This window comes from Panthera onca, chromosome A2 (assembly GCF_046562875.1).
Source record: "Panthera onca isolate mPanOnc1 chromosome A2, mPanOnc1 haplotype 2, whole genome shotgun sequence".
Lineage (NCBI taxonomy): Eukaryota > Metazoa > Chordata > Mammalia > Carnivora > Felidae > Panthera > Panthera onca.
The window spans coordinates 65932927-65945322 of NC_138340.1; the positions used below are offsets into that span (position 1 = coordinate 65932927).

A 12396-nucleotide genomic window follows, 5' to 3' on the forward strand; every position below is an offset into this window, starting at 1 on the left:
GGGTTCTACTCAAACATCACTGTATCCCTAAGGACTCTCTTCATCGTCCTATTTTACTCTTCATCCCTTCTCCTGATGTTCTATGCACTATCAGCTTCCAAATATACTTAATATTTTGCTTATGTTGCGTATGGTCTGTCCCCTCCCTTATAAAGTAAACTCCATGAGGACAGGGATTCTCATCTGTTTTGCCTTCTGCTGCCCAGAGGAGTATAGAGGCAGTCATATGTGTTGATTGAAAAAAATGAACCTCTGCTTTCTGCTTTGGGGCTATGGGCATCCCAACAAACCGTAGCATAAAGTCACAACTTCCACACAGTGAAATTCATTTTCTTTTATTTGTGGCACTAAAAGACACATAGTGGAGACAGTGTGGTTTGAGAGGGACCGGCTGATGCTCTTGCCCCACCGGGAAGTGAGCAACGGCCATTGGACAACGCAGAGCAAAGTTTCCATTCTACGTGATGCCTAGATCTGCCGTGAGACATTAAAACGATCCCACCGTGTATCTGTTGCTTGATGAAGACAGAGATTTTATTGCACGAGCTCCTCTTGATTTCTATTCGTGTCTTAAAGAGCTCTTCCCAATGCAACAAAGTGCTTTAGAGACAGAAGTGAGAGACTAGTGCTGTGTCTAAACTTCATTATAAATACCAGTGGCAGAATTCCGTGTCCTTCGAAAAGCCTTCCATGTGATACAGGGGTGACCCTGATCTGTTGGGCGAAAGCACCCAGACTGAATACAAACCATGAAATACCAGCACAATTTTGATCCGATCCTGGTGACACGCAGACACCCAACGTCCCCGCTCCGGGCCCCATGCAGGACTTCGGAAGGTTCCCAGGGAAGTCACCGGGCTCCATACACAGCCCTCCTGGGGGAGGCTCATTCTACTTCACAGCCCACTGGGGACACCTGCAAGGTGGGGCACCGACCGTCCACGCCAATGCCATTCTGACCTCTGTCACCGCCACCCCTGGAGAATCAGAAATGCCTGTCTATACATCAAGTACGATTTTATTCTGGGCGGGAACAGGTGATTTTTAAAAGCGTAGTTGGTCAGATCATGGTCTGCGATCCTCCGGGAGGTCATAACTCCCAATGTTTGAGGGATAAAACTCCGACGGTTTCATGACTCGACAGTCAACTTTGAAAAAAGCCTTCTGGCTCTTTTGTTACGAGCAAAACATCACAGAGCTTCTGACATTCGGATTGTTTCAGTCGGTTTCTCCGTATCTCCCTAGAATTCAAAAGATTTCAAACAGCGAAATGGTCGCAACCATCTATCTATGTGGTAAATTCTCAAAGGTCCAGCATCGGCCGAAGGTCACCACGAAGTGTAGTGTTGGGCTCCCGCATTTAGATCCCCATTAACCTGCCAACAAGAAAGGTTTATTGGCAACGTGAAATACTCAGAGGCAAACACGTCTCCTTGGCACTTAAGCTGTGCAGCAGGGCGGAATTGTGCCCTCTCTTGGAACCATGTCGCAGGACTGAAAACCAGCTGTGTGCGTTTGGCCTGTAGACAAGAAAGTCCGCCACGTCCCGACGCCCCCTGCCACGCGGCGTCCTCGAGCGGGGACTGTGGACGGCTCACAGGGGTGGGTTTCTGCCGCGATCTGATCTCATCGAGGATTTACACCAGCAAGGGCACCTGCAGAGGAGAGAGAGCCGCGGTTACTCGGGGGAGCCGGATGGCCCAACGGGGTCGGCCAAGGATGCGGAGGTCCAGGGGCTGAGGCGCTAAGTGCAGGAACATCCTTGCCGTGACTCTCCCTACATCGATACCCATTCTGCTCACGTGCCCCAAGGAGAACGTGTTCCGAAACACAAACACCCTTAACGCCTTCAGTGCCAGTCTTTTTCAGCAGAGGAAGCAGGGACCCGCGCAAGGTCCACACCTCTGGAGGTCCCCGTCACTGTGCTAGAGCCGTCAGCTGCCCCCAGGCCCCAGCCCTCCCCGAACACCACCCCCCCCCCCACCCCTCGCTTCTCTGAATCTGCTGGGGTCTTTCTCCTCTGGCCAGGCTTTGCATGTGGGGTGCCTCCGTTGGGGATGTCCCTTTCCACCTGGAAAGCTGCGTCTCCTTCAACGACAGGTGTATATACCACCTTCGCCGAAAGGTTCTCCTGACTCCTAGTCGGGGCCCATCCAGTCGCCCCTGGTGCCGTCGGTGACCCCGTTCTGCTGCGGTGTCCCAGACTCCCCACTCCTTCACCGCTGGAGAGGGGCCCCTTGAGGAGAAACCGTGGGGCTCCCCCTCCCCGCTCTGGGCACAGAACTTACTGAGCGCCGCGTACTCGTGGCACGAGTGAGCGAATGTGCACAGAAGTCCCTATTCTACCAAACGCACGGCTCAAACTTCCACTCGCAGCTCTGCCCCGCACCCTCCCGTTACGGTCCACCTGCAGAAACCCTGATCTGGAGCGCGTCGAAGGAGGTATTTCAACGGCCTGTGATCACACAGCGAAGCCAGAACCGACCCGTCTGTGCCTCTGAACGGGTCCACCGTAACCAAAACGTGCGCCGGGTTCACCCCATGAGCAGCCCAAACCGAGCATGTGACAGGATGCACTCAGGTTCTTCGTCACGGTCTGACGTACGCGGCCGGGAGCGGGGATACCCTGGGCCTGCGGGGAAGACGCCTTCGGGGCTGGGGAAAGAGGGTTGCTGCTGCTGTTGGTTTCTGTCCCTGCTCGGGGGGCTGCTGGGTGTTTACGGGGACAGCGTCACCCATCTGATAGTGACTCACGGGGTCTGCCGTCAAGGCCAAGCATCACGACACGCGTGTGGGAGGAGACGCGGCCGTGCGGCCCCAGCAGAGGCGGCAGTGGAGGGATGGCTCCCCCAGGATCGCCAGGGCCATCGGGCTGCCCCCACCTGGCCCAGAAGGAGTCTGGCACACGAGGAAGCCTCTCTGGGGCTTTCATCGCGTCCCTAACCTCGTGAGAAGGTCCTGCGGTCAACAACAAACTGTACCTCTCTTTCTGGCTGAGGACCCACGAGGGCATAGACACTGTCCTGAGCAGGTACCACAGGCCCCGGACCCTGGGGGTTTCTCAGCAAGTGCTTGTGGTGTGGATGCTTGCACATGTGAAGGTTTGGAGTGTTTTAAACGTTTATTTTTGAGAGAGACACACACACACACACACACACACACACACACACACAGAATCTGAAGCAGGCTCCAGGCTCCGAGCTGTCAGCACAGAGCCCGATGTGGGGCTCGAACTCACAAACAGCGAGATCGTGACCTGAGCCGAAGTCAGAGGCTTAACTGACTGAGCCACCCAGGCGCCCCTGGATGTTTTAAATATAAACACAGATTAAGAAGGTGCTCGGGGCACATTCCAGGCCCCCTGAAATAACGCATTTAGAAACACACCGCTCAAGTTAGCCGCACACAGGTTCCCCGTTACTGTTAGCGCAGGGCTGAGTTGGGGACGTGGGTACTGCATGGGTCCAACTGAGCCCTGCACTCAGAAAGAGCAGCTGGTCCACCGAGGAAGGGCCCGCGGACAGAGCAGAACAGCAAATGCTCTCACCCGGAGCTGGAAATCTCGCTGATCGCCACAAATACAGAGGCAGGGAAATTAATTCGTTCACACCGCGAAGGCCACCGTACTCTTGACTGCGTTGAAGGATGGCGTTCCTTTTTAAGGTGGTTGTTCCTTAGGTGCCACGCTGATCCTTTCGCATTTTACTGCATCGCTGCCAGTGTGAAACCCGTGCGATAAAGGTAGGGGGACCGGCCATCCCGGGCGTAGCCCCGACGGTCCTGCCTGCCTGAGAGCCCTCCCAGAACGGCCAGGCACCCCAGTCTGCAGGAGGAGGCTGGGCTGACAGAGGAGCGGAGTATTTGCAGCCCCGGGAAGACCAGGGACCGCCTCAGGTGTACACAGCCCTCCCGGCCACCCTGGCCTGGAGCCCTCACTGAGCCCAGGAGCTGGTGAAGGGTGATGTGCACACGCGAGCGCCCAGGGAGAGCTCTGCCCACGTGGTGTGGACCCCAGAGCCCACAATTTATGGCACTTGCCCCAAGTTTACAGGGCCCTAACAGCCCAAAGGGTAAAAGGGAGCCGAAGAAAAAATACGAGGCAAAGTCCCAATGACCTGAGCTTTCCGTGCCGTGACACAGCCCCAAGCGCGTTGGCTGCAAAGCCAAGAGGTCACCGGGGTCCACGCCGAGCAGAGAAGCAGCATCTTGTGAGCAAATACAGAGATGGGCCCCGTTGCCTGAGTTGCACATTTCTCCCCACGCCACAGATCTGCCATTCCGCATAAATAAGGCGGGCAGGCCACTGGGAAAAAGGCACAGGTGCGTCCTCCTACAGGACAAAGCACTGGCTCCAGGCGAGAACCTCATGGAGGCTGGAGGGGGTGCTGTTGGTCACTCGGACCACCCAGCCCCTGCCCTCCAAGGTCCTGTCGCCATCAGCGGGTCTCGCGTGACTTTGGTATGCACAGTGCAAGGGGGAGAAGGGGTCCTGGGTCACCGGGGAGAGCAGGGACCCAGTCCTGTGCGTCTGTGCACACGGCGGTATGGCTGGGAAGCACAGTGATAGAGAGCGAAGGGACGTGGTCCCCCGTGTCACACACATCCCGGCCACTTCTGCCCAAGGGCGTCTCGTAAACCGTTCAGGCCATCAAAACCTCACACGTGCCATTTGAATGTGGACGGAACAGACCATCCCAGGATGGATGAGGCAGGTCACAACACTTACGCTCATCCGAGAAACAATCAACAGGAAGGCCCTGAATGCCATTTGAAGCAGCAGAAAGAAAGTGGCCGCCCAGGACCTCTCCTGCAGCTGCCCTGCTCCCAAGCTTCAGTCCAGACGCACAGGGCCCCTGCTGTGCCAGCCCCACACCCACTGGTCCATCTGGTCCTGGCCCCCCTGTCCCCAGCTCAGCCTCACCGAGAGAAAGCCTAAGGTTACACCTGCTGCGGTTCTGCCCCGCTGTGCAACCTCAGGCAAGCTTTTCGCCTCTCTGGGCCCAGGCTCCTCGTGAGTCCTGCAAGGTACGCAGGGTAACGGTCGTTCTGGAAAGATCCAGGGACCGGTGAAGGAAACGGCACAGGTGAGAAAGGGGACAGTCAGTGGTCATACAGTCACACTCGGCATTATCCAAAATCCAAAGATGTCACATTCTCTCCGTCCCATCCAAAATCTGACAAAAGCTCAACTTCGTTCGCATCTGGAGGTGAAGTCATTCGGCCAAAACACCTGAAATCTGCCGACCTGGAGCCTCACCTCCCACCCCTGCCCCCACATCTGATGTGGATTTCCCTCTGAGAAACTCAAAATCCTCCCCCAGAATCAGCTGGGGGCGGTCGGGCCTGATAGCTGTGCTCTGGGCCCCTCAGGAAGGACACCGGACCAGCCGGTGACCCAGTTGAATACTGGGAACTGTGAGGGCGGGGCTGCCTCAGGTGCCGCGTGGACAGCCACCTTCCTCAGAACCCCACGGTCTCCTTCTTAGGACCCTGACTTAGCCACTCACCCCAGCTTGTTGGGGTATGTGTACGTAAGTTCATCAGTACGTAAATTCCACGGAAATGAAAGAAAGCATATAGAAAACCAGAAAGCCCCCCGTAACGTTAGCAGCTCTCCCCTCTAAGGAGAGAGAATGTGACATTCTCTGTCTACCCCTGCCATTCAGCCAAGGATGCTGTCTTTTCCCCCCGCATCCTGAGGGGGAGGGGGCTGTGTGTCCAGAGATGACTGGCCAGCATCCGCGTCATGGGACATCTGGGGTCCCTACCGAGGGCCACACGCACATAGCCATGAACGCAGCACTGTCACACAGGGACACAGCTCTGGGGGCTGGCCCAAGCGCAGGGACCATGCCCCCGGGGGAGCTCCCCGTCAGCGGGTGGTCGGGCCATGCTCCGTTGGCTCTCTGGGCTTGAGCGAGGACTGCCCTTCGTGGCCTGCTGCCTGCAGGGATGTGGGCCGTCTCCTGTCTCCTCCGCTGTCACGGGCTCCCGGGTGGACGCAGGACAGTGATCTGCCTTCTTAGCACCAGCAACTCAGCGGTCCCTCCAGGGCCACCTGCTCTCCCACAGCCCATGCAACGGGGCGATACCTGCTTTCGAGTACTTTCTGTGCCCAAAGTGACCGGTGTCAGTCCAGTCCTGTTGTGACCGAGGCCAGGCCACTCAGGTTTTCTGAGCCTCATCCACTTTCCACAGATCGTGAGGGTAATCTTAGTACTGACCTCTTCAGGTGCACGCGAAAACACCAGCTTAGGGGCTGGAAAGCATCTCTCAGGCAGAAATACGTCCCTCTGGCTTCCCTATAATCAGCGTAACTCCCGAGCCCATCAGAAATGAGCAGGGACAGAGAATCAATCTCAGACAGACAACCATCTCAGAGGTGACAACACAGATCTCAGAAGCCACCCGGCCCAGGAGCCCTTTGGTTTGGGAATCCCATTGGGGTGGTGCAAAACGCATCTGCTTTTTGGGAACATGAGGGCTACAAGTGTTAGCCCACCAGGAGACCACATAGAAGAGGAGAACTGTGGAGAAGCAGAAAGCGTGTGCTCTGCCCAAAAGGCTTCCAACTGAATAATTTCACACATAATGCTAGCCAAGACAGAAGGGGAGAGAGAGAGGGAATGAGAGAACGAGAGGGAGGCCGGGAGGGAGGGAAGGAGGGAGGGAGGGAGGAAGGAAAGAAGGAAGGAAGAAAGGAGGGAGGGAGGAAGGAGGGAGGGAGGCAGGGAGGAAGGAGGCTGGGAGGAAGGAGGAAGGAAGAAGGAAGGAAGGAAGGAGGAAGGAGGAGTGAGGAAGGAAGGAAGGAGGGAGGAAGGGAAGGAGGAAGGAAGGAGGGAGGGAAGAAGGAAGGAGGGAGGGAGGGAAGAAGGAAGGAGGGAGGGAAGGAGGGAGGAGGGAGGGAAGGAGGGAGGAGGGAGGGAGGCAGGGAGGAGGGAGGGAGACAGGGAGGAGGGAGGGAGGAGGGAGGAGGGAAGGAGGCAGGGAGGAAGAAGGGAGGAAGGAGGGAAAGAAATCATGTCCACAGCCTCAATCCACGCTGAGAGCCATGACTGTGATGTGTGCTCCCTACAGGACACTTCACAGATGCCTGTCGGGCCTGTCCCTGGACCACAGTCAAGAGCGCATGGTGCCCTCCCCAAGGTTGGGGAACCCTGTATCCCCGGGGAGCATGTCTGAGGGCTGACCCCCCATGCGGTGAAGGCCATCTCCCTCCCTCTGGTCGAGGGGGTAAGGGACGGGGCCTCAGCCATCGGTCACCGCTGCCATGTTACTGCCGTGGGGCTCCGTGGTGACCTCCCCCTTGCCCCATCCGAACGCTCACAGGGTCACCCACGGTCACCTTTCGCAGTCGTGCGGCCCCTGTGCCCGAGCGGATGGCGTCCATCAAGGCCTGCCTGGCCTCGGCCGGGTTGCCCGAGCTGGACCTGGACACCGGCCTGGACGCGGAGGGAGCCTGGGTGGCCAGAGGGGGTGGGGGCGGCAGGGCGGGCGGGGGCCGAACACCAAGGTCATCCAGCCCTGGCGGCTCCGGCCCGCGTTCCAACAGCGCTGCATCTCGGAAGCTTCGAAGCTCCTCGGAGGCGAAGGAGGACACCTAAACAACGAGAAGGTCAAAGGACAAGGTCCCAGAGGGCCTTTCGGAGGGGCGACGTGCTGCCTCAGCCGGGGAGGCAGGCGTGGCTCGCCCCCCAAGGTCCCCAGGCGGCGCCTCTCTCGGGGAGCCTTCCGGAGCACTCCCTGCCCCCCTGCCCCATCTCGGTGGGTGAGGGCAGGCCGGGACCAAGCGCCCAGCCGTCGGGGAGGCTGCGTGCCTCCCTCAGTGGGTAATACACCCGCGCTGTTCCTTGGATTCTGAGACTAGAAGCCGGATGGCACGGTCCTGCCCCTGCTCCCAGGCTGTGCCAGATCCGGGCCAAAGCACCGGCAACTTTGTCCCGGAGGTGAGACAAGCCCCCGGCAGCCACGCTGGGGGCTGGGGAGCTCCGGATGTGCTGTGTCCCAGGCGGGCAGGGAGGGAGGGATGGGGGCCAGCTCCCCGATGCGCCTGCCTCTCCCACGCGGGGTGCTGCCCCTCAGCGCCAGCCTCCGTGGTTGCTGGGCTGCCCACTCTGATGGCGGCTTAGCTGCGGCCCCCGCATGGGTCTCCACGGGGCACGGGGTTGCGAAGCCATCCCTCCACGGGAGGCCCTGCCTTACCTTCCGCAGGCTGTGGGCACCGCTGTGCCCTCTGATGGCCGCCAGCAGGGCCGAGCGCTCGCCCTCTGCCTCCCTGCAGGACGGCTTCCTGGGCCCTGCCTCCGACGCGTGCTCTGCAATCTGGAACGTTCACAGTGTCAACACGTTTCACCAGGAAGGAGGAGAAAGGCAAAGCATAGGGCAGCACCAGAGGAAAGCGATACCTATCAGGTGAGGGAGGTGAGGGCTCGAGGATTGATTTTACGCCCCCCGCTGGTGGAAGGTAGAATGTATTTCCGCAGTTGGGCAGGGCGTGAACATTCCACACTGACCTCACGCCATCTAACGACCAAAGGGCATGTGTGTGGGGTGGCATGGGACGGTGGCCTCTTAATGTTGTGTGGCTCCTGATACTGGTGTAGCTTCTGGAGCGGATATGTGCCTTGAAGCTTTGCAGACCTGAACGAGGGCCCGGGATCCCCACTAGCTGGCAGCGTGGCCATGGGCCAGCTTGCCTGACTTCACTGTGCCTCCGTTTCCGCCCCTGTGGAATGGAGATGGCTCCCAAAGCTGAGCATTGGTGCTAAGTGCCTGGACAGGGGAGGCGGGTGTCATAAACTCCGTCCCTGCCGTTACCGAGCAAGGACAGTAGACCCCGCTAACCACGCAGGAGTGACCGGCAGGGGCCTGAGTCTCTATTTGCTCACTCAAGGACCAGTTACGGATGAGGCGACCCCCAGGTACGGACACTTTACCGCCCACATCTACCCCCAGGGGGTCAGGGTCTTAAAGGCAGTTCGGACAACCGCAAACCCATCTGCTTTCGTCTCTTTTGTGGTTCTAAATACTCTGCAGGCAGCAAGGCGAAGCTCCTGGTGGAAATCAAACCCCAGCATTCGCCTCCCTCATTCTTAGCTTGCCCCACCCCTCCTCCTCCGATGCCACCTGAGAATCTACGTGGGGAGCAACAGGTAGGAAACAGGTGCCTGTGACCTGCAGGCAGGTGCCTGCCCGTTCACCTTGCGAAGCCTGTCCTTCCCACCCGCTGAGTGGATGGCCTCCATCAGGGCGCTGTGCAGGGACGTGTCCTTTGGTGCCGGTCTCTGGACAACGGGTCGGAATTTCTTCTTTGGCCCAAAGATGCTGGGTGGCAGGGTGCCGTTGGCTTCGGGCTTCTGTTCTGGGGGCTCCTGTCCGGCGTGGCCACTGGTGCTGGAGCCTCTCGGAGAGTGAGGAGGCTCGCTAGGGATGGGGACCCACCTGGAACCATTCACCAGGGTCCTGTCTGGAGTCTGATCGTCTCCTGAGTGGGCGGGCAGGGGATCTGTGCTGTCCAGAGTGCGTCTGGGGACGGATGCTGAGCTGGCCCTGTGGTCACCAAGGCTCTGCTTTCCGCTGAAACTAGAGCTCTGTCCCATAGACACATGACCCCTCTGGGCGGCCGTGACAGGCGGGACACAAGGACTTCTGCGGATGGCGGCCAGGCCGTCTTGAGCAGACGACTTTCCATCAGGGTTGCTGACCGGCCCCCCGGCCTGGGCTCCTACCACTGATGCCTCCCGGTCAGCACGGATGTGGGTCTCTGGGAGCAGGCTGGGGGCTGAGCCGTCTCTCCTAGCGGGAGGCCGCCCGGCCAGCTCTGGGGCTCTGCCTTCACGGGTCTCCTCGGCCTGGGCTTTCTGGGGCCCCATCCGCTTGGCAATGGCAGAGGCCACGTACTGACTGGACGTTCTTCTCTGGGGCTTGAGGAACAGGACCTCTGAGGCATTGGCTGCTGGCACTTTCACATGACGAGCGGCCGCCACGGGTGGCCGGTCTCTCCCCTCCTCCACGTGTCGCCCTGCTTCTCGGTGGGCAGACTGCTGCGGGGGCGATGTTGCTTTGGGGTCCGGGACAGTGGGCTCTGCCCTGAGTCCACTTTCCTGCTGCTGTGGCCTCGCTGGTGTGGTGGGAGCGGGGTTCCTGTTGGTTGAGCACTCCGGGGGCTGGCCAGAGTGCTTCTCTAGAGAGCCGGACCTCCAGAATTCCTTGACCCTTTCAATGGGTTGGGTTTCTGCGTCGAGAGCGGGCGACGACGGGGCTACGGTCCTGCCCCCGTTCACGTGGGGACTCACCAGATTCCCTAGCTCGTCGATCTTAATGGCCCCTGTTGACAGCGATACTCCTCTGTCGTAACATCTCATCTCCGATTTCGGAGGGACGATTTTGTACGTCGTGAGGCCGTATTTCAGTCCGTAACTGCACCCTGGGTTTTGGCCCCGTCGATACCACGATGGCGGTGCTGAGCCACCGTGCTTATCCTCGCCTTCCTTTGCCCTCGCTGGCTCTGATGAACTCGCGCTCTTGCTGGCCTGTGTCTGCCCACTGAGGGCAGGGCCGGGCCCCTCACCGCCGTCCTCTGCATTCGGGTTGTGCGTGGGAAAGTCTGCAGAAGTCGCCTTGGGCTCCATTTTGTTCGGACCCCCATCTTCACAGGGGTCGGACGAGGCGGGTTTGACTTCCTTCCCAAGGCCGTGGGGAGGAGCTGCCGAGTCGGGCACGTCTGCTCTCGTCTCCCGCTGCTGGCTGTTCTCCACCTGACTTTGCAACAGGTGGCCTCCCCGGCTGGCCACGCTCCCCGGGTCAAAAGAACCAGCATTGTTGTTTCTGTTGGAAAACAACCCCGAATCCACAGGATCGTCTAGGACCTCCCCTATGAACGTTACTGGGATCGCGTCTTCATCGCTGTTGGGGACCGTGGCATCTGACACGTGGCGTCCAGACACGCCATTCACCGAGCCGGTGCCGGCTTCATAGCCGTCTTCCAGTTCTGCAAAGAAGGACAAACATAAGTCAACAGATTGGCATCGCTGGTGACGATTCCCAAGCCAATCGCTTAGTGTAACCACACCCTGGCTTTGATTTTCCTGAGGTTCTTCTTGTGTAAGTTATTTATGTGCATTTTCAAGCGTCATTCCAATTTGTAATCTACACATGCCTGGGGCCCAAGGCTCAGCCCTGCTGGTTCGACAGAGGAAACTGCACGTCCGTGATGTCTCCAGGTACGGCATTCTGGGACGAGGTTTTGCCAACATCCTTCACTTAGAAACTAGTCCTGTAAACCTGAGCCCTCTAGAAACACTGTCTCAGCACAGAACGTGAAGGGGAACTGGGGTTTCGACCTTCAACTTGATCTCGTTCATCAGAAGCGCCACAAAGCACATGGGCGATGAGGTGCCCACGCCTTCAGTTAAGAGGCAGATGACTGAACCTTGGGCGTCTCAGAATTAGCCCTAAAGGATTTAGCGGGTCACTTGATCAGAGCCCCAGGGACACAGGGTGGAAGATTTAGCTCTGTCCACCACATCTGAGAGCTGAAAAGCGAGTAGACAAAACTACTCATCAGCTCTGCCATCTGCTTCCTTCTGGTTTTTGTTTTGATTTGTTTTAAAGCATGGCCAATATCTGATTTCTAGATTATTTTCACTGTGTGCCTTTGTTTGTAAGATCAGCCGGTTGTCTACTGAGATCCCATGCGTCTGCTTTGGCCTCGCGGTATTATCTCCCCCCACTGTATCTGTAGAAAAGCAGATGCCCCACCAGAAATGGGTTCATGGTCAGGGCGGTGGGTCCTGAATTTCCCTTCAAGAAACGCCATACATTAGCAAGCAAAGGGGTGGGAGCGTGCTCACCTGTGTCACCCAGTGCTCCCCAAACCCATTTTGGCACTGGAAAACTTTTTGTTTTAAATATTTATTTTATTTTTGAGATAGAGAAACAGAGACAGAGCATGAGCAGGGGAGGGGCAGAGAGAGAGGGAGACACAGAATCTGAAGCAGGCTCCAGGCTCTGAGCTATCAGCACAGAGCCCGACGTGGGGCTCCAACTCCCAAACTCTGAGATCGTGACCTGAGCCAAAGTCGGATGCTCAACCGACTGAACCACCCAGGCGCCCCTCTTTTTCTCTGAATGTGTGTAGAATCCTTCCCGATGTGCAATATCAGTACCATCGAGAGGGATTTTAAGCCGCTATTGAAACGTCTCTGCAGTGTGGTTAGCAGCCCCGATCGGAGACGCAATCTCCAGAGCTGTGCTCACTTGCTGGCCTCACACCCAGGCTTTCTTCAGATGGACCAGGGTTCCTCCCGCACAACCTGTCCCCATGGAGCTACAAACCTGGTCAGAAAAAACAACCCCCGGAGTCGCCCAGCACACGATGAGATGGCGAAGCAGGGA

At 58.2% G+C, this 12396-nt stretch overlaps 1 protein-coding gene across 7 annotated transcripts in view; it reads right to left on the reverse strand.

The window, feature by feature from the left end:
* Window positions 1-319: 319 nt before the first annotated feature.
* The window catches only part of COBL (cordon-bleu WH2 repeat protein), a 270241-nt gene continuing 258164 nt past the window's right edge, over window positions 320-12396 (reverse strand). For 4 of the 7 annotated variants that reach the window (XM_060632143.3, XM_060632145.3, XM_060632150.3 and 1 more), the window contains 4 exons: window positions 9201-10990; window positions 8203-8322; window positions 7346-7600; window positions 320-1376 (listed from right to left, as the gene is read on the reverse strand). In XM_060632143.3, coding sequence (XP_060488126.3) covers window positions 1329-1376; window positions 7346-7600; window positions 8203-8322; window positions 9201-10990 — 2213 coding nt within the window. In that variant the 3' untranslated portion in view covers window positions 320-1328. Of the gene's footprint in view, window positions 1656-7345; window positions 7601-8202; window positions 8323-9200; window positions 10991-12396 lie in introns of all 7 variants that reach the window. The other 3 variants (XM_060632144.3, XM_060632147.3, XM_060632151.3) reach the window with 1 other exon arrangement.